We start from the raw sequence: 22,847 nt of genomic DNA, 5'->3' as shown, positions 1-22,847 counted from the left end.
AGCTTTTTAGTGCTCCTTTTAGTAAGTTCTACATCCTAATCATGCTCTGGTCAAGAAAATTATTTTGCGTTTGTTCTATTCACATTCTTTATCTGTGGAATATGCAGCACTGTAACTTGCATTCAATTTATCCAAACATGGTAAACTAAAATAAGATTTTTAAGGAAAAATGTATTTAAAGAGGCATGGATTTTTTAACATATATGATTGCACTGGTATAACCTTTTCTGAGTGAGTGATCAGTATAATACATTTACTATCTGTTGGGATGAGTATGATCGGAAGAGGTTAGTTTGCATCCAAAATGTTTTGCTGAACTTTTGATGGGAACTGTTTAACAGAGATGCCAAGCAGAGATTTGTTGCTTCGCTGGTGGAAGAGTCATCCTGGGTTCCTCTCGTATACTCGTCAACATTTTTGACAGGACTGACCTTGCTGAGCTGGAAGCCTTCAAGAATAATAGTGTATTATTTAAGAAACTCCTTGGCCTATGAAAATTATTGCAATGTTAAAGAATCAATAGATTGTACATGTCAAGCTGGTGAGATTTTGCCCTATTAAGCACCGACAAACGTTCGGCTCAAACACTCATTTACAAAGAGAGTCCATTTCAAATGATAAGGTTATAAAGATATTGAGCCCTATTAAGATGACCTAACGACAGACATCAAAACCACTGTTCATGTCTTATTTAAGAAACTCCTTGGCCTATGAAAATCATTGCATTTAACGGGAATCTAGATGAACATACGAGGGAGAAAAGGAGGATATGTCAAAGACGGTAGAAAAGTAGTATGAGGAAGTTAGTGTGGAACACAAACATGGAGAACTCTGACATAAGATGATTGATCTGAATATCTGGGCATAATTTTACCAGCACCTGGTAATGAAACAAACTCAGTTTGGCCATTAAGATAGTGGAGAACATGTGCCCCATCACTGTCCTGGCCCCTGGAAAGTTTCAAACAGCAGGCAGTGGAGAGGCTCGGGTGTTCATTTGACAGAGGCTGGCTGATTTTCATAATTAAGGCCCCAGTTATGGACCATATTTTTGATCACCAAAATATTAACTTCTTACATATCTGTCTCATGCCTGCCTCAATACACCCACTTCACCTGGTGGTTTTGCTGGTCCTTTGTTTTTGGCCGGCCGCATTACGATTTCACCTCGTATCCTTAACTGAGTGGTGAGCCCATAGGCAGCCAATTAGGAAGCCACTGGGGGTAAAACTTTTGAGCCAGTCCCATTCCCCACACCGGCAGGCTCGGTGCCCATTTGTTGGCTCAATGCCAATGTTATAGAGTCATAGAAGTTTACAGCATGGAAACAGGCCCTTCGGCCCAACTTGTCCATGCCACCCCTTTTTTAACCATTAAGCTAGTCCCAATTGCCCACGTTTGGCCCATATCCCTCTATACCCATCTTACCCATGTAACTTCTAAACGCTTTTTAAAAGACAAACTTGCATCCGTCTCTACTACTACCTCTGGTGGCTCGTGACACTCACCACCCTCTGTGTGAAAGAATTGCCTCTCTGGACCCTTTTATATCTCTCCCCTTACATCTTTGGACTGTGGGAGGAAACCGGAGCTCCCGAAGGAAACCCACACAGACAATGACCCAAGCCGGGAATCGAACCAGGGTCCCTGGCGCTGAGGCATCAGTGCCAACCACTGTGCCGCCCAGACCTCACTCTGAGTGCTGAGCACAGTTCTTGTCTCCATATTATCTAAAAGATATGAAGGTACTGGAGATACTGTAGAAAAGATTTATTAGGATGATACCAGAATGGACGGGGTACAACTATTGGGAAAGACCGAACAGGTTGGAGGTTCTTCCTATAGAAAACAATGAAAGGTGACTGGAGAGTGGCCATTAAAATTATGAAAAGGTTTGAGGGGTAAAAATCGAAAAGCTGTTCCCATTTTTGGGAGAGTTCAAATTTAGAGTCTATAAAATATAAGATTTAGAATAAGATTTCATCCATTCTGGAATTCAGGAGGAGCTTCTTTACTCAGACAGTGGTTAGAATGTGGAATCCATTGCCATAGGGAGAGGTTAAGGTGAGTAACATGAGATATATTTAAGGAGAAACTAAATAAATACGAGGTAGAAAGGACTAAATAAAAACATAAGAACATATGAACTAGGAGCAGCAATGGGCCATCTGGCCCCTCGAGCCTGCTCCGCCATTCAATAACATCATGGCTGATCTTTTCATGGACTCAGCTCCACTTACCTACCCGCTCACCATAACCCTGAATTCCTTTACTGTTCAAAAATGTATCTATCCTTGCCTTAAAAACATTCAATGAGGTAGCCTTAACTGCTTCACTGGGCAGGGAATTCCACAGATTCACAACCCTTTGTGTGAAGAAGTTCCTCCTCAACTCAGTCCTAAATCTGCTCCCCCTTATTTTGAGGCCATGCTCCCTAGTTATATGTTTCTATAAGATTCCCCCTCATTCTTCTAAATTCCAATGTATAGTCAAAGTCTACTCAGTCTCAGAAGAAGTTTATGTTGACATGTTGAGCTGAAGTAAATAGAGATGAGGCTTGAGTACAACATAAATATTGCCATGAACATACATATTAGGAGCAGGAGTAGGCCACTTGGTCCCTCAAGCCTGCCCCACCATTCAACAAGATCATGGCTGATCTGATTCTGAAGCATTAACTTTGTTTTGTTCATCACAGATGCTGCCTGACCTGCTGAGTATTTCCAGCCTTTTCTGTTTCTATTACAGTCTTGTTGGGTCAAATGGTCTGTTTATATAATGCAAATGCTATGCAATATGCAAAGAACATAAGTTGCATTTGCTGCAGAAACAAAGAATTTTCAATTCAGATACGGAATCAATATCTGTATGAAGTCAATCATTAATAGAAATTAAGTCATCCAAGAACCGTTGAGACCTGCTTCACATTTGCTGGTGAAAACGACTACTTGGACAGTGATACATTTAAATAGAATATCGAACCAACCTTCTGATATTTCTGCCACCATCTCTGATTTTGTTTTAACCTGTTTGCAGGGGGCTTATTTGAGACAAACATGTGAAGTTTGTTGAGTGAATTAAGCTGTACTCCTGATATGCTTGAAGGAAGGACCCATTCTGGTAGAATCTGAACCTTTGCCACTCGAATTCTAGGAACAAATTTAAATAATATTTGTCAGCATACAATAAATTGCCTCTGTTGTGATATCTACATAATGCAGAATGGACAAGGGAGGGAAAGAAAAAGGGAAGAATTCTTGTCATTTTACACTTGGTATCACTCAGTCAAGATTCAAAAACACAGACAACAGAAACACAAATGGTGTCATGCTTGAACGCCTGACGGCGGTTCAGAACCTGCAACAAAACTTTCATCTCCACAAAAATATATATATATTCAGAAAAATGAAAAGCTGCTGCTCTACGTTACCCACTAATAGCACCTCATACATCTGAAAGTGGCAAAGTAGCAACACCAACAGCTTTATATAATTTGCACAACATACCTCAGCCCTTGATAGCAACCTGATAGGCCAATCCCACTGCTTCATTTTAAAAATCAGCTCAAGGACTACCAAAACATTACAAACCTACTACATCTTCTGAATATTCCTTCTTGACCTTGACCTGTAGGCTTTGATGTGGTTGTCCACACTACCTTCTCCTACTCCTCATATCCATTTTCTCGATGTGTGGGAGTAGACTTGCCATATTTCAATTTTATCTATCCAGTCATTGACAATCATTTGCAATGGTTTTTCTTCCTGCTCCCATATCATCATCTCTGGAATTCCTGCAAGAATACATCCTTACTCCTCCCGCATGGCTACCTCTTGGTGACATCTTCAGAAAACACATTAAGGTCAACATGTACATTGATTGTAGTTAGCACAACCTCACAATCGCTTCTCTTGACCCCTCCATTGGCTCTAAATTGTCAGACTGCTTATTGACCAGCCAGATATTTTCTCTAAATATTGGGAAGACCAAATTCATTGCCTTCATTCTGTCAAACTCCATTCCATAGTTATAAATTCTATTCATTTCCCTGGCAAATGTCTGAAGCTAAACCAGACTGCTCGCAATTCTGGCATCATATTTGACCCCAATTGTGCTTCTGATCACATATCTGCAGCACCTCCAAGACCACCTATTTCCCCATCATCTTGTGGCTGCTCCAGCCCCAGCTCCCCATCCGCTCCTGAAACCCTCATCTGGGCCTTTGTTACTTGTAGACTTAACACAGTCTTGGTTGGCCTCCCATCTTCCACCCTCAATAAACTGAAGCTTATCCTTAACTTTATTGCCCATATCCTAACTTGTGCCATGTTCCATTCATCCATCAGTGAAGTCGGGAATGGGTTAATGAACTTTGTCACACTTAAGCATTAAGACCCGAACTCTGTGATTTTGTTGAGAACACTGCAGAGTTCATGTTTTCGTCAGAGTTCAGTGTTTTCCATGTCTGTGCCAGATAAGAGGAACAGCTATTCTTGCTGTCTCCACTTGTTATTAAGAAATGTGATTAACCCAGCTCGAAATAAGCTAAACAGTCTCCATTTTTATGTACCTTTGTTTAACACGATGGAGTTGACATGTGTGCCTTCTGTGATCGTATAACCATAGATTCATATATATATATTCATCATACGTTATTCATCTTATCCTGATATAAAGTATTATACAAACCTGTATGTATATTAGTTAACTTGTTTGTGCAAAACCTGTGATGTTGTTTCAAGGATATAAATGACGAACAATCGTGGCCTTGGAGATCGAACAAACTACGCAGAGGAAGATACTGCTAATCCAACAAGAATCTCACCATGAACAATGACAGGCATCTTAGAGAATTGCAATGTAATGAGGGCGGGAACAGGGACATATATAAACTCTGTTCTTACTTGTGTTCGATGAGAAGGCTGGGGGTCCACTGTTAGGAACCTCACTTCTCCCACAATTGTGAAAATAAACCTGCATTTTGATCTACTAATAGTGTCAGAGGTTTTTTACCTACAACAATCATCCCCGCGCTCGATGGGCTACACTGGCTCTTAATTAAGCAACACTTCAATTCTCATCCTTGTTTTCTAATTCTTTCATGGCATTGCCCCTCCCCATCTTTGCAACTTCCGACAGCCCTACAACTGTCTGGGATATCTGCATTTTCCCAATTCTAGATTCTTGAACATCACCAATTTCAATATATCCTCTATTAGTGTCTTCAAACGTGATGGCCCCAAGCCCTGGAATTTGATCCCTAAACCTCACCAGCTTGCTTTCTATCTTTAAGGAGCTCCTTAAAATCGCCCTCTTTGACCCAGTTCTCGGTCATCTGCCGTAATACCTCATGTTGTTGTTCAGAGTCAAATTTTGATAAGGCCCATGGAGTGCCTTGGGTCATTTCACTCTTTTTGGCATTATATAAATGCAAGTTACTGTTGCATGTTAATGATAAATCTGCTAAATTTCCCAATTAAACACTGTGACAATAATACCAGCACTCCTACCTCTACCCCATTAGCTAAAATCAGCACATCAAGCCTGAATATTATTGCCCTAACCAGGTGTGTTATCAGGGAAACTTTTAAGATATTTTATTAGGCATAAATCTACAAGGTAATTTTTTTTGCAATGGTAAATTTTCTATGAGTATTTTTTATTTTCAATTTGGATTTCAGCACTGAAAGGCAGTCAATAATTAACAAATTCCAAATATTTAGAGAAACACTAACAACCAAAACTGGAAATTTAACAATATCAATGTTTTCTCTTAGCACCCAAAATATTATTCAAGTACTAATTGCACCACTTTTAAACTCATTCTAGAGACAAAGGTAAAAAGAGTAGAAAGGCAGCCTCAAAAATACCATCTTACCCATCAGTTTGCGTTCTTGTTTCAAGAACTTTAAATCTCTGACGCCCAATTGCTTTCACTTTTACAGTTTCAATGCCATATTCTTGCTCTTCCCGATATTCATAAATCTCTGCTGTTGTTCCAAACTCTGGAGCTCTGTCAGAAGGATCACTAAAAAAGAACATGAACATTAAGACAGTAGAATAGCTTCTTTATTCTGATGAAAAAATTCTCAGAAGAAAAAAAAAATCAATTTAGCCCTACAATGAACAGTAGGATAAATGTGTCAATTGCTCTGTTTCAAGAGTTTCACATACAATGCATTCCAATGGAGCATTTGTTATTCAGTTGTGTTCATGGAAAGCAATGCAGCAGAAACTGCTACTAGAGTGGTCTTTCACCTTTGGGATTTGGGTTCAACGCTTGCCTAAACTGATGGAACGCATATTTCTTTTGGGACCCCCAAGTAAAATGAACTGACACCGGGGTGCCTCAAATTGAAGGGTCAATTCCCCAGTTTGATCTAGTTGAATGGGGAATGGAAGGAAGCTAAAGGATCACATGTTGAAGTACAGTGTGTGCTTACGCACTTCAGTAGATATGGAACTTTGGTCGAGATATTAAGGTGGAGGAGTTGCATAGGTGGGTATAGAAGATCAAAGTTTCGGATAGGGAATATAAAATGAGTTTCCATGCATGCTGTGGAGCTTGAATTTCATGCTTCACAGCGTGCACTTTTTGTCCTTGACAGATTCCTAACTTAAGTAAATCTGCTTGAAAGGATTGGCTTTCCTTTGGGAATAACAACTCTGGGGCAGATTGGAAAATCAGATGTCTAATCCACAACCTCCTCCAGGGCTACAAGCAGTGACGTAAAGGCACTTAACGTCTCTATGAAGCTGTTCTCTTCTCCCTTCAGCTACTGGGAAACCCAACAGGCCACAGCCAAATCCGCAACAATCACGAGGCTGCCAGCCTCATTAAAAACTTTAATTTGCCAACCCATCTCCTGGATACCGAGAAATGCAAGGACATACTTCAACAAATTATCTTTTCGTTTAGGTTCGTTTCCTACTCCGTGGTTCACATCCATTAAATCCATAAATGGGGAGCTTGGAGGTGGGTTTGAGATTTCTTAAATTTTAGCCTCAAATTCAACCGCAACCCACCTTTTTTGGGTGTTAAAATGCAGCCCTTTGTGTCACAATACCCATTCACTAGCCATAACGCCACCCCTGGAGCTACCAGGTACAAAAGTAATGTCATAATTATGTCAATAAAATACAAAATGATTTACTGGTGAAAACTTCATGTGACAAAGCACTGCATAGATACATTATGCTAAAGGAAAATTTCATGCTACATGTGGAAATTTTAAGGCAGAATAGATTTATATAAATAAACCATTTACAAAACATAGCATGTAATGAGAAATATGTGGATTTTACACTTTCCCTGCACTATTTTGGAGAAAGACAGTTTGGCCCGAAACAAAATATGTAATGTATGTGCAACTTAACATCTGGATTTATAGTTGTCAGTTTATCACTTGGAACAGTTAAGCAGAACGCTGAAAATTCCATTCTAACTACATGAGTCTGGAACTTTACCTGTACATTGGCAATTGCATTCCACAACCTTGTTTTCTATGATAACAGAAAACTAAAGTTTATTTATTAGTCACAAGTAGAATTACATTAACACTGCAAAGAAGTTACTGTGAAAATCCCCTAATGACCTTCCTTGTGTGATGTTCCTGAATATCAGATCGATTGACTTTGCACATTAGTTCGACTTAGCTAGTTACTTTCCTGTGAAATAAAAAGTGCCAATTCCAAATCTATTTCGGTATTTGGGAGCATTCATGTTTTAAAGCAGTACTGATGGGAGTCTTGCTAATCTTCAGGTATGACAGCAACACTAGCAGCCTGTTCTTGTAATTACAAGATCCCTTGATACTATTTGAAGAGAAAGGATTTTTCCCAGTGTCCTGGCCAATGCTCCTCAATTAATCAACATCTACGAAACAAAACCTTATAGGTAATTTCACTGCTTATGTAGTTGCTGCTTTAGGAACTTGCTGTGTTTATCTGCATAACAGTCATTGAATCTCAAAGTAATTAGTTATAACTAAAGCACTTAAGAACATTTCTGATTGAAAAGGTATTCTGTAAATACATATTTTGAGCATCATTCGCACTTTCATTTTCTTAAATGGCATTTGTTCTCGTTTTATAATTTTCTGCCTTCAGATCTTTAAAAAAAAACAGCCAGCTATAAAAAAGCTAACTGAATGCGGGTGGAAATTATTCTGTGCTAGGAGGAAGTGCTGAACATATGCAATTTCAAAAGTAGATTATATCTTTCTCAAGTACAATGATTCAGCTGGGAAACATTAAGTGCAGAAACCAAAATAATTTGTTTATCTGTAATGTAAATTTTTGCAATGTTTTGGAAGAACCAACAGATAGCTTGCTCTTTCAGTAATTTGTGAAAGGATTTCAGGTGTTGGTGTGCTGTGGTGGTTTGCCATAATTTATTTCATAGATCTTTCTTCCTCCAAATTAAGTAAAGCATCTGTTCTGTAATTTCTAGAGTTGCATCAAACTTAGCAGTGATCAGCTATTAAAACTTAATGAATATGCAAGAATTAACCTGTAGGCAAGGACACCAAATGTCCTGTCTTTTTGAATCAGGTTTCGCATCATGGATACTTCCTGAGGACGAAAGAGCTGCAGTGGTAAGGTTTGCCCAGGAATCAGAATAACTGCAATATGAGGGAGAACTGGGAAGGTTGGACAACTATCTTCATCATGCACGGTCCGGCCGTGAAACTCCTCCATTTCAGTCCCCAAGTACTAAGAAGCAAAAAAAAAATTATACATTTAAAATTAAATTTACATTCTGAAATGCTATATTTCTAATGCACTCCCACAAAATTCAACAGTAAAGATGCACTTATTCATGAAAATGCTAACAATTGTTTATATGTTATGAGGACATTTACATTTTTTGTTGTTTGCAAATAAAATTCTGATCATTTCTTTTGCCCGTTTCATTTGCTAGTAACGATTGGATAAAATCAACACTATGTTTTTCCACTTACACATAACTTTTGAAACAGAAGTTGATCAAAGTTATTCCCTGCCTACGTTATGTTTACCAATTGGAGGTGGTATAGTGGCAATGTCAGTCGATCAGTGACCCAGGCTAATGAGCTGGGACACCGATTCAAGCAGCTGTGGTCGGATTTGAAACAAAGTTTAATTAATTCAACTTTTCAATAAGAAGAAAATCTGGAATTGAAAGATAGCTTCATGGCAACCTTAACTGAGACTATTATTAATTATTGTAAAAATCCATTTAGATTGCCAATATTCTTTAGGGTCTGGCCTACATGTGATTCTGGATCCACAGTAATGTGATTGACTCTTACATGCCCTCTAAAGTGACTTACAAAGCCAGCCATTCAATTGTACCAAACAGCTGCAGAAAAGTCAAGGAATAAAACTTAACAGATCACCTGGCATTGACTTTGGCACCAGAAACACCCAACCCTATAAAATCCTTCTTATTAACACCTGGGGGCCTGTGCCAAAATTGGGAGCTGTCCCACAGACCATTCAAGCAAAAGCCTGATATTGTTATACCCACCGAATCATAACTTGCAGCATTTGAAACATTTGCAACAATTTTCAGCCAAAGTGCCGAGTGGATGATCCATCTCACCAGCATCACAGATGTCAGTCTTCAGTAAATTGAATTCACTCCATGTGATATCAAGAAAGAGCTGTAGTAATTGGATACTGCAAAGTCCAAAGGCTCTGACAAAATTCCAGCATGAAGACTTGTGTTCCAGAACTTGCTGAACCCCTAGCCAAGCTGTTTCAGTACAGCTACAACACTGGCATCTTCCCAGCAATGTGGAAAATTGCCCAGTTATGTCCTGTACACAAAAGGCAGGACAAATCCAACCTGGCCAATTCCCGCCACATGAGTCTATGCTTGATCATCAGTAAATGATGGAAGGGGTCAGCAATAGCAATAACCTGCTCACTGATGCTCAGTTTGGCTTGCTCCGGGGCCACTCAGTTCTTGGCTCATTACAGCCTTGGTTCAAATGTGGATAAAAGAGCTGAACTCCAGAGGTGAGGTGAGAATGACTGCCCTCGACATCAAATCAACATCTGACTGAGTGCAGCATCAAGGAGCCCAGACAAAACTGGAATCAATTCCAGTTGGAGTTGTATCTAACATAAAGGAAGATGTTTGCGGTTGTTGGAGGTCAGTCATCATCTTAGTTCCAGGACATCATTGCAGGAGTTCCTTAGGGTAGTATCATAGTTCATTAATGACCTTCCTTCTATCATAATGTCTGAAGTGGCTATGATGACTGTACATTGTTCATCACTATTGGCAACCCCTCAGATCCTGAAACTGGCCACGGTCAAATGCAGCAAGACGTAGACAATATCCAGGCTTGGGATGACAAGTAACATTTGCACCACACAATTGCTGGTAATGACCATCACCAACAAGAGAGAATATAATCATCATGCCTTGACGTTCAATCACTGAATTCCCCACTGTGAACATCCTGGGGCAGTTACCATTGATCGACAACTCAACTGGACCAGCCATATAAATATTGCGGCTATGAGATCAGGTCAGAGGGTGGGAATCCTGCAGCAATTAGCTTATCTCCTGACTCCCCAAAGCCTGTCCACCACCTGCAGGACACAAGTCAGGAGTGTGGTGGAATATTCTCCACTTGTCTGGGTAGGTGCAGCTGCAACAATATTCAAGAAGCATTATCATCCCGGACAAAGCAGCCCACTTAGATTGGCAATTTATCCACAAATATTCACTCCTTCCGTGTCGACACACATTGGCAATAGGGAGTACCATGTACAAAATGCACTGCAGGAACTCACCAAGCCTCCTTAGACTGCACCTTGGGTAAAATCAGCATTATGTTTTTCCACTTGCACATAACTTTTGAAACAGAAGTTGATCAAAGTTATTCCCTGCCTACTTTATGTTTACCAATTGGAGGTGGTATAGTGGTAATGTCACTGGATCAGTGACCCAGGCTAATGAGCAATTCAGAGTTGATGTTTCCAAATGATTGTTAATACGCCACATGGATTTTCATTCTCAATGCAGTTTACTTCCTAATTTTTCAATCCAATTTATAGCAAACCATGCAGAAAGTGGAAAAATTGTATTTCAACAGAAATTGCACACAAAGTATTAATTTGATTTTTTTCCCCACTTGAAAACTGACAAGATTCATAATTAGATCACTGCCAGCAATGAATTACGGCAAAAATCTCAAGTCATGTAGTCAGTAACAACCTAGTTGTAGCAATTTGGGGTCATGCTGAGGATACAGTAAGGCATTCTTTTCTTGCTCACTTTACTCAGTAATACAAGGGACTTACACGGATTTTCAATGTCAGGACCTTTTGGGCCATTGTTTCCCACACTCAAAATATTACAACGCAGGATGCAAGCTTGAAAGCAGCTGTTTACAGAAACAAATCCCGTCACTCTTACAATTTTAATGTTTTGCATTTTTGTACATACAGCATGTGCAGTTGGTAAGCTAGGATCAAAATTGATGGTGCTTGGTTTTTCAGCCTCTTCACTGTCATGGTCTTCCACCTCCATTTCAGCAAAGTCATCTTCTTCGTCTAATAATAGAAAGAGAGAACTTCACAATATTGTTGAACAGTTACAAGATAATCTTTGTAAAACATTGGTCCCGCCTCAACTGGAACAATGTGTCCAATTCTGGGCACCTCACTTTAAGAAGGGTGTGAAGGCTTTGAGGCTCCAGGAAAGATTTAAGAAAATGGATCCAGGAATAAGACCATAAGATACAAGAGCAGAATTAGGCCATCGACCCATTGAGTCTGCTCTGCCATTCAATCGTGGCTGATATGTTTCTCAACCCCATTCTCCTGCCTTTTCCCTGTAATCTTTGGCCCCCTTACCAATGAAGAACCTATCTACCTCTCTTAAATACACTCAATGACCTGGCCTCCACAGCCTTCTGTGGCAACGAATTCCATAGATTCACCACCCTCCGGCTGAAGAAATTCCTCTTCATCTCGGTTCTAAAGGGTTGCGCCTTTACTCTGATGTTGTGCCCTCGGATCCTAGTCTCTCCTACTAATGAAAACATCTTCCTCTATCTCGGCCTTTCAATATTCTGTAATTTTCACAGAGAAAACCTCTCATCATTCTAAACCCCATCGACTCCAGACCCAGAATCCTCAAACACTCCTCATACGTCAAGCTTTTCATTCCTGGGATCATTCTCGTGAACCTTCTCTGAACCCGCTCCAAGACCAGCATATCCTTCTTTAGATACGGGGCTCAAAATTGCTCGCAATATTCCAAATGTGGTCTCACCAGATTGGGGGAGGTCAAACAGAGAGCCGGATGTTTTGGGCCGGGGGGGGGGGGGGGGGGTGTGTTTAAAAGAGAGGCGCAATGGTCAGTTCAGTCATTACCCAGGGGCTTGACAAGGTTTCAATCCATCCAACATTTCCTGAGTGAGTAACCATCCAGGAAACTAACTTGGATCTGTCCAGAGTCTCACATTCTAATTTGAGTTGGAGCATTTTCAGGGTGTCCCATGAAATTTCCCTCAGAAATTCAAAATTGGCCGACAATTCTCACAGGGTAAATGTGTTGGGACTACTGAGGGGTCCTGTAGCACATCATCTGGGATACGTCTAGACTGACTGGAAGATCTGGGCCATTAAAGCAACATGGCATGGTTTGCATATGGTATTAGTTCATTTCACAACTCGTCACAGTGGTATTTGAACTTGTGAACACTGGACTCTTGGCCTTCGGTGATAACAACTAAGGTCTCGACTACTGTAAACCATAAATCATCAATCTCTGTGCCGAGTTCCTCTTTCCAACAAATCGGCAGCTACTTGGCAAGTCACCCTGTGCACCTTTTAAAAGTGAGTTGAGGTGCTTTATAAGACTTAACTTTCTTTGTAAAAGCAATTCACAGAGATCTGCGGGTGAAAATATAAACAAACAAACTTATAGATGAAAGAAATGAGGAAAGGAAAAAAAACAGAATTTTTTGGTGAGGAATAACAGTTTATAAGGACAAATATTGATAGCAATGCTCAAACACAGATATAATAGCACTGGTATGCCACAGAAATATCATCCACAGAAGGCAATGAGTCACTGAATAATTTAAAGGTAAATGGTAAAATACATCTTCTGGGCTTCACTGTATTGAGCTTTGGTGGAAACCACATGACAGAACTTTACAAAGCTCTCCTTAAAGAGACTACCATAATGTGGCAATTCACCTATGATTTGTAAAAATGTCCAATTCAATTTGAATGGTCTATTTTCATTCCAGATTTCCTCACCCAGATTGAACAGAAGTTACCTGCCTAACCTTTATGACAAGTGAACCTTTTCTCCTTTTCCAAGTTACTTGACTGCAGTATTACAATTAAATTGTTTGTTAAGATTGTAGGAATTAGAGAAGTTAGCAGCAATTTGAAATTTTGGAATATATTTTATGAAGATTACAGTAATCATAACCATTGAATTTAGAAGCATTTTATTGGCCCAAATGTATTTAAGCCTATTCAGTACTAAACTCTCAAATCCACATTAGATATGGAAAATATACTTTCATTTGTTTCATTGCAATTGTTTTTCATTGATAATTGGTGCACAAAAGAATGATTCAGTATGTTTTGGTAGAATTCATAGAATCCCTAAAGTGCAGGAGGCCATTCGGCCCATCGAGCCTACACCGACAACAATCCTACCTAGACCCTATCCCCGTAACCCCACGTATTTACCCTGTTAGTCCCCCTGACACCAAGGGGCAATTTAGCATGGCCAATCAACCTAACCTGCACATCTACTTTTCATCAGTCTTCACGGTGGAAGACACCAGTGGGATGCCAGAACTCAAGGAGAATCAGGGGACACAGGTGAGTATAGTGGCCATCACTAAGGAGAAGGTTCTGGGGAAACTGAAAGGATAAATCACCTGGACCAGATGGACTACACCCTAGGGTTCTAAAAGAGATAGCTGAGGAAATTGTGGAGGCATTGGTGATGATCTTTCAGGAATCACTGGAGGCGGGGGGGGGGGGGCAGTCCCAGAGGACTGGAAAATAGCTAATGTACCACCGCTGTTTAAGAAGGGAGGGAGGCAGCAAACAGGCTAGTTCGCCTGACTTTGGTCATTGGCAAGGTTTTAGAGTCCATTATTAAAGATGAGATCGCAGAGTACTTGGAAGTGCACGATAAAACAAGACTTAATCAGCACGGCTTCATCAATGGGAGGTCACGTCTGACAAATCCGTTAAGAGTTCTTTGAGGAGGTAACAAGGAAGTTAGATAAAGGAGAACCAGCGGATGTGATTTAGATAGTTTTCCAGAAGACCGTTGACAAGATGCTGCATAGGAGACTGTTAAATAAGTTAAGTGCCCATGATGTTAAGGGTATGATTCTGGCATGGATAGAGGATTGGCTGACTGTCAGAAATCAGAGACTGGGAATAAAGTGGTCTTTTTCAGGATGGCAGCTGGTGACTAGTGGTGTGCCTCAGGGGTCAGTGCTGGGACCACAACTTTTCACAATACACATTGACGATTTGGAAAAAGGCACTGTTGCTAAGTTTGCCGATAATACAAAGATATGTAGAGGGACAGATAGTATTGAGGAAGGACGGGGGGTTCAGAAGGACTTGGACAGGTTAGGAGAGTGGACAAAAAAGTGGCAGATGGAATACAATGCGGAAAAGTGAGAGGTTATGCACTTTGGAAAGAGGAATGGAGGCAAAGACTATTTTCTAAATGGGAAAATGCTTAGGAAATCAGAAACACAAAGGGACTTGGGAGTCATTGTTCAAGATTTTCTTACGGTTAACGTGCAGGTTCAGTTGGCAGTTAGGAAGGCAAATGCAATGTTAGCATTCATGTCGAGAGGACTGGAATACAAGAGCACGGATGTACTTCTGAGGCTGTATAAGGCTCTGTCAGACCCTATTTGGAGTATTGTGAGCAGTTTTGGGCGCCATATCTAAGAAAGAATGTGCTGGCCTTGGAAAGGAAGTTCACAAGAATGATCCCTGGAATGAAGAGCTTGGTGTATGAGCAATGTTTGAGAACACTGGGTCTGTACTCGGAGTTCAGAAGGATGAGGGGGGATCTTATTGAAACTTAGAGGATAATGCAAGGCCTGGATAGAGTGGACGTGGAGAGAATGGTTTCACTAGTAGGAAAAACTAGAACTAGAGGGCACAATCTCAGGCTAAAGGGGTGATCCTTTAAAACAGAGATGAGGAGGAATTTCTTCAGCCAGAGTGGTGAATCTGTGGAACTCTTTGCCACAGAAGGCTGTGGAGGCCAGGTCATTGAGTGTCTTTAAGACAGAGATAGATAGGTTCTTGATTAAAAAGGGGATCAGGGGTTATGGGGAAAAAAGCAGGAGAATGGGGATGAGAAAAATATCAGCCATGATTGAATGGTGGATCAGACTCAATGGGCCGAGTGGCTTAATTCTGCTCCTTTGTCTTATGGTCTTATCTTTGGAATTCACAAAAGTAGGTATCTTACAATGCTTTAATTTGTTCAATTCTTTTTCTTTGGTAGAAACATAGGCTACTTAATCAGAAGGATGGTGGGCTCAAGCTCCACAACTTGAGCACAAAATTCAGATTGACACCTAAATGCAGAAATTCAAATGTTGCATTGTCAGAAGTGTTCCATGAATGAGACATGAAACCAAAATCCCTTCCAGTTGTATAGATGGATGGAAGAGACACTGTGGTTAACTGCCCATTTATCTTGTTTGTTGGACCTTGCTGCAAGCAGATTGGAGTTGTGTTTGCCCACATGACCCAAACAAAACTTAAGAGCGGAAACAAATTGCTTAAACAAGCAAGCACAAATGCAAACCAAAAAGTGTTAATGTATTCTGCTTGCAAAAACCATGCAATTGAAACGTGCAAAGACTACATAAAATAATTTTCAGATAAAATCCCCAGTGAAAGTACCAAAACGTCACAATAATTTGCAAAAAGGTTATGGTGCAATCTCACAGTCGATGGGGCCTCAAAATTCCACAATCAGGGGAAAATAACATGCTGATATAAACAAAGACTGCTTATGTGGGTGAACAGCTAGCTAGTATGCCTGAAGACCTCTGTAATATTTAGATGGCCTGAATTCACAAACAAAGCTAGCAGTGCAAGGCCAAGCCTGGTAGCAAGAAACACTTGAGAAAAGGTTTAGAGATACCAAAAGGAGATAAGACAGACATAGTTCTTGGGATAGTAGACATCCTGCCTTATAAACATCCACAAATTGTTTAATGTAAAACCTAAACCAGACAATATTGGAATGCATATAATGTCTTGCCTCCATGACTTACAATGTATAAATATCATATGGTTCTTCAGCTAGGGAGAGCCTGCCTCAGAAGATCATTCTCAGGAGGTTGTGCTCTCCCAACAAGTTGGCTAATAAATGATCATTCTACGCTGGGTCTCCAGAGATTATTTCATATAATAACCTGTTCCACAACAGTAGCGATGAGAGAGAAAATTCTGGTTGATTTTCTATTTCCTTACCTGGGAACATCAAAAAGATCAGCTGCACTCCCCCCAACCACCTACCCCTGAAGGAAATAAGCTAAGTATAAGCCAGCTGCATCTATTGTACCAGAGTTTCTATATAATATACAACCTTATTTTTGAAGAGAACACATCCACACATGACTGAAGTGAAAACAGGTATTATAAAGAAAGGGTTGAATTGTGCATCAAGCAACACTGCCACTATCTCATACACTTAGCTGTTGGGTTTAATGCATTCTAACAGCTCAATTACAGCTTTAAAATATTTTGTTTAAAATGACACCGACTTCATCTAGTGGCTACTGTGGATATAGCAGTTTCTTGCAGAACATCAGTAATATTCGAATTGGTACATCCTCACCTTACCTCATGTACATGGTAAAGATTTGTCAGCTGTGATTTCACCACTGCATCCCAATCCTCAACACAAGTTAATTTTAACTGATGTGTCAATTTTAAGTGATGGGAACACAGCTACAGTAATGGAAATATCCAGTAAAGAACAGCCAATCCTTATTAAACTAGATAGTAACACGACACTCTAAGCCTTTCCTTCCAACTAATTTCTCCCTCCAGTTCTTCAAATTGCACATTAACTGTCGTTCCATCGTAAAATAAGACCGTCTCTCATTGTTACTTAAGCAATAGATGATGCTTCACATATGCAAACCAGAGGACAGATCAGGAAAAACCTCATACTGGGGCTACATCCAGGTAGAAACAGGATGGGTGGAAAAAACATTTTTACATTTAGAATCACACCTTTTGTGACCACAGATCATTCCAAAGTGTTTTTATAACTAATTAGGCCCTGTCACTTCTTCAGAAAGATTTCCACAAACCTTCTGTAGGAATATGTATACTGAGCAGCATGGGCAAAAAGATTCAACAAACTTTTAGTGGACGGAAACTAATATTTGATTTTAAAACAATCACAAAAATTGTATTTCCTTTATAAATTCATCGTGTTGTACCCAGAAAACACTGGAATACAGAGACTTTGATGTAATCACTCCTGAATACTGTGATTGCAGCAGTTGCAAACTACAAATCACATCTCAATTATCCAAAATGTTAGCATTACATAAAATACTAGAAACAAGACTATACTTGTAACATCTACCCTCAATTATTTGATGTGCTAATATTGAATAAGTGTTGGAAGTGTTCAGTCTGGAAGAAGCCAGACATCATGGCCAGTCACACACAGTCCCATCTTCAAAGGCTGCTGATTTGCTTGGAAAAGGTGGTTTTCATTAGATACCTCCTTAATGAAGCGAGATGTTACATACATCTCCTGTTTGTCATTGCGGAAGAAGAATTCTTTCCGGAAAATCCTGGGTCAATATGGCCTTCTATTGAGAGCCTTCCTCCCCCTCGCTCTTTGAGCAGCCTGCCATCCTCGTGTTGCCATTGCTCAATCTCCCTTAAATGCTTAAGTCCAGGGAAAAACTACACCACCCTTGACTGGGAGAAAGTAGTGAGAGCAGAATCCTTAAAAGATGATCCAAACCTTCTCTGCTTGCCACAACACTCCATATAGGCTTTAGCAATTTAGAATTAACTGTAGAAATCTTGAAAAAGTTTTACTAGCTCAGCAACAGCCAGTAGAAAATCAATCAGCAACTAACCTGAAAGTGGGTGACGATCCCTTTACATAATGGTGAGCCTGTTCTTCCTGCCATTGAAAATATGCTCAGGTTCTGGGGTGTTTCGGAATAAGCATCAACAGCAGTATTCAGGTGGAAAGTGGCACTGCTAGAGTCAAATCAGCAATGCAATCTACTGAAAATCACAATCTGCTTACGATGTATACTTCTGCCTCATGGTCTTTTCACCATTATCAGTTTCCATTTGTTGTCAAAGCAGGCGCAGTCATTCTGTTGCGTGTTCAAATGTGGTTGTGGAGCCTAATTGCAGACCTGCATGGCTTTTCAGTGTGGGTGAGGATAAACTCTGATTTTGTTGGGACTTCCCAGTCTTTCTAGCTTGCCTTTTGTCCTTAACTGCCTGTATTTTTTACTGTTCAAAGGAAACAATGCCACTACTTGAAATCACTTCCAAGGTTGTCCTTTTTTGTGTATTTTTCTCCCAGTCTCGTGGAAATGCCACATTTCCTGAGATTCAGCTTCAGAGTACCTTAATCTTGCCTCCCTTACAAGAAGTCCAGGTTTAAGTGATGAATTCATGACCACCTTAGGGATTTTATCATCAGTCTTTTGTCCTATGATCACTCTATTTAAGCTCTGCTTAAATTCTAGACATTTTTGCTCGTTGAAGTACCTCAGTGTTGAGCACTTAGTCTTCTCTTTTCATGCCCATGATGTTTCAATGTACCTCATTTGGAACCTGGCCAACAGCTTAATATGTCTGGAGTGGGTAGTCCATGTCTTACAAGAGGGTAGATATTACTGCAGATTTGAACACAGTCCATTGTATTGCAAATTTAATATCTCATTTTCTTCACAGTCTCTTGCAGAAACAGTTATATTTGCTATCTCACTGGCATTTCTGGAAACTGTGCTTCCAATATAGGTGAAGTTATCTACAGCAAACTACACTTCATGGAATGGTTCCTTTTAAGTTGATAATTTCCAGGTAAGGTTTAATATGTGAGATTTCACTTCCCACTGATAACCCTCCCCCAACATAGTCAGCATAATAACTGAACTTTCATTTCCAATGGGTTTTTATGGTGAGATCAAAATGTTCAAGGTTTTCCAAAGTACTGCCTTGCACATCAGTCTTTTTCCCCCTTGAAATATTTTTGCTGCACTTCTAGGCAATAGTTCCCTTTTTCTCTCCCTTTCTTATAAACACAATGACTTGAAGCTGTACTTTTATGTGCAGCATAGAATAAGAATTGAAATTTTTTTTTTCAAATCTTCAGCCGTTGACACCCACTCACTCACACGCAGACATACACACATGCACGTCACAAAATGCCAAACCTTTTGGTTGGGAAAACTGTACAGGAGAAGAGGAGATAGATCTAGACTAAAAAAACAAGAACAGAGGAAATGAGACAGGAGTTCAGAAGGAAATGGAGAGGGGCAAAAAGTCCGAATTTGAAGTAACTAAGTAGAAACAAAGCATGGCTGAAATCACATTGATTTGCTAAAAACACTTAATATTCTGAATGTGCCACCCTAAATTATTACACAATTTAAATCTGAGTATTTTTTGCCAGCTCTTCAAATATAGACAGAATCCAGTAAAAACAAAGAACTCCTAGATTTTTGTGCAATAATTTACAAATGACTATATTTTCTGTCCTCCGCTCTGAACTTTGTAGTATAATTTCACAGGTCAACCTCTGACCAAATTAGCTATCTTTTTGACAGAATGCAGATTACATTCATCCAAATTCTATCTTCAGTCAATGTTTAAAGCAATTAGATTTGGGAACAAGTTGATTTTTTCCTCAATTTTAGCCAAGGCAATTCAATAAATTCTGGTGCTCCAATATCTGTTCTGATAGAACTTGAACACCAAGTGATAAACAACTTTAGGATGCCTTAACAAGTTTACAGTCATAAGCAACATGTTTGAGAGTGGAATCATAATTTCCACACAAATATTGACAAAGTGATAACGAATGGATTATCTTTGTTTTAGCAACATTGAATGAGGGAGAAAAGGTGGCGCAGTCGTGCAGCAACCCAAACGTTTCTGTGCAAACCAAACAGAAATCAGTCGCTTTAAATTAGCATGCATGGCCGCACAAAAAAATGTGAAGGGCCAGTGCACTTAAATAATGTCAGACAACAAGGAAAAATTAGAGGGATCTTGATCAGAGGACCTTCTCTATTGATCTGAGCAAGAGAAGGGTCTCACTGTCAACCTTCAATCTGAAAGATGACACCTTGAAAGTGCACACACAGCACAGTAGTGCTCAAGACTCCAAAGTGGGAACATAGGAAGAGGAGTAGACCATTTAGCCTCTCGAGTATGCTCCATAATTCAACACCTGCCCATGCCCCATATTCCTTTGGCATATATCTTTGGCTGAAAACAAATCTATCAATCTCAGTTTTAAAGTTAACAATTGATACTAGATCAATTGTTAAGTGCAAAGAGTGTTCCTAATTACTTCCACCCTCTAAGGAGCATTTCCTACCGTGATCTTGAAATGGCTGGCTCCTAGACTTCCTAACTTGCAGAAATAGTTTCTCCAACCTTTCTATTTCCCTCAGATTAAAATCTTCAATCAAATCAGCCCTTAAACCTTCTTAATTCCACGGAGTACTCCCCTAGTTTTGTAAACTTTCAGTTTAATATTTGGAGTCCAGGTATCATTCTGATAAACCCACACTGCATTCCCGCCAAGGCCAATATATGCTTCCTCAGCTGTGCTGCCCAGAACTGCTCACAATACCATACATGTGATCTGATCAGTAGGGATTTGTGTAGTTGAAACATGACTTCTACCTTCTTGTGCTCTGTCCCTCTAGACATAAAGGGCAGCATTCATAGAATCCCGACAGTACAGTACATTCAGCCCATCGAGTCTGCACCGACCACAATCCCAGCCAGGCCCCATTCAGGTAACCCCACTCATTTACGCTGCTAATCCCCCTGACACTAGGGTCAATGTAGCATGGCCAATCAACCTAACCCGCACATTTCTAACCTTTCCGATTATTTGCTGTGCCTGTTTATGACTTTTTAATGATCTGTTTACCTAGATCCCAGGGTTTTCTCAACTTCCACTGTTGCTAGCCACAGTGAGTGTGCTACCATCTGAGCTATGCTTGATCTTAATGAGCAATGTAACGACACCAGTTATCAATGGACTGCCTTAGCACAATATCCTCTTCTTAGCATATTCGGAAATATAAGACATGGTTATCTCCAAACCTCAATGAATTTGAAGACAAAATTATTCATTATCACTAATAAAATCAACTGTGAATTTGACCAATTCCTTGAGCGTCGAGACCTGTTAGCATTGAAATATTTCAATGGTTACACAAATTAATGTGTTAGCAGCAAGTAGCAAAGGACTGCCTTTCTCCCTCACCCCAATGCACTTCTCCCCTTTCCAAATCCCCTCTCCTTTACTCGCACCTTCACTCCTTACATTCCCCCTTCCTTCCCCAGAACCCACCCCTCCTCACCTTCCTTCCCCAGACTGACACCACTCCCCATCTTTCTTCCATCACTACTCCCACACCATTCCTCCTGTCTCACACTCTCCAGTACTTCTTTATCCCCCCGTCCCCATCCTTCCCCACTCTCAGCCATCCTTCCCCTCCATCCTTCCCATTTCTGTTCTTCTCCCCTCCATCCTTTCACTTTCCCATCCTATCTGTGCCCTCCTCCTTCCTTCAACCACCCTATCTTCCCCAACCTCTGTCCCCTCCCGTTTCCTTTCTGCCTGTCTCCATCCCCTGTCCCTCCTGCTGTTGTTGACCCCCTCCACTGCCCTTCTTTCCCCATCTGTCGCCTCCTTCCTTCCCCCTCCCCTTCTTCCAATGCCGCCAGTCTCTCTCTCCATCCCCTTCCTGCCAATGCCCTGTCTCTGATCCCCCACCCCGCTTTCCTTCCCGTCCCACTCTGATCCTTCCCCCTCTCCCCAATCTTTCCTTCCCCCTCAAGCACTTTCCCTTTCGCTTTGTCGGCGGTATCTGCAGCCTCACTCGGTCCCAAACCCTCTGTCATCTCTCGGGGGCCCAGTGCTCCCCTCATCCCCATTCCTCCCCTCATCCCCATTCCTCCTGTTGCTGCTCCCGGGGCGGCGGTCATTACCCGGCACCGGCAGCAGCCGGTTGTCCCGCTCATCACCTCCTCCGTCTTCTTCCTCCGCCATCTTGGTTGTTTATCGCAGTGCATTGTGGGGGGTACACGCACTCGGAGCGCGGCGCGCATGCGCAGAGATGTGCGGGGATTGCCTGCGCCCCCAAGAGGTTGTCCCGGGTATGACAGCGTGCTGCAAACCCCACTCTCCAGCTACAACCATGGAGGGCCAAAGACAATAGGCGCATCTGTGGTTCTGATTGAATCTATGAGACACTTTTAACATGGTGCATTCTCGTTGAAAGAACTCTGATTCCCCACAACCGTGAAATTATTTCATTTTTAAAGCTTTACAGTTTCCTTTTGAAAATTAATATTGAATTGGCTCCCTTTCAGGGAAAGCATGGAGTTGCCAAACCTCCAGGATTGTCCTGGACTCTCCAAGAATTGAAGATTAATCTCTCCTGGACACTGCAATGAAGAACCAAGCAGAAAAAAATGTGGGCATTAAAAATTGTGTTGCTTTAATTTTCTTTGATTTCTTTTCTGAATTTTAAGAATTTTGGTGATGGAAACATAATCTGGTTGTCTGCTTGGGGCAA

The 22,847-nt window shown here is 40.7% G+C and overlaps 1 protein-coding gene across 2 annotated transcripts in view; it reads right to left on the bottom strand.

The window, feature by feature from the left end:
• Positions 1–22,354, bottom strand: part of crbn (cereblon) — a 33,797-nt gene extending 11,443 nt beyond the window's left edge. The window contains exons 1-6 of one of the 2 annotated variants that reach the window (XM_078209431.1): positions 22,258–22,338; positions 19,458–19,503; positions 11,447–11,553; positions 8,513–8,715; positions 5,879–6,028; positions 2,987–3,149 (exon numbers count right to left, since the gene is read on the bottom strand). In XM_078209431.1, coding sequence (XP_078065557.1) covers positions 2,987–3,149; positions 5,879–6,028; positions 8,513–8,715; positions 11,447–11,553; positions 19,458–19,503; positions 22,258–22,290 — 702 coding nt within the window. In that variant the 5' untranslated portion in view covers positions 22,291–22,338. Of the gene's footprint in view, positions 1–2,986; positions 3,150–5,878; positions 6,029–8,512; positions 8,716–11,446; positions 11,554–19,457; positions 19,504–22,257 lie in introns of both variants that reach the window. The other variant, XM_078209432.1, reaches the window with a different exon arrangement.
• Positions 22,355–22,847: the final 493 nt, after the last annotated feature.

This window comes from Mustelus asterias, chromosome 3 (genome assembly GCF_964213995.1).
Source record: "Mustelus asterias chromosome 3, sMusAst1.hap1.1, whole genome shotgun sequence".
NCBI classification, from domain to species: Eukaryota; Metazoa; Chordata; class Chondrichthyes; order Carcharhiniformes; family Triakidae; genus Mustelus; species Mustelus asterias.
Note: the sequence above shows the minus strand (reverse complement) of the source record. Positions and strands in the feature narration are given on the sequence as shown.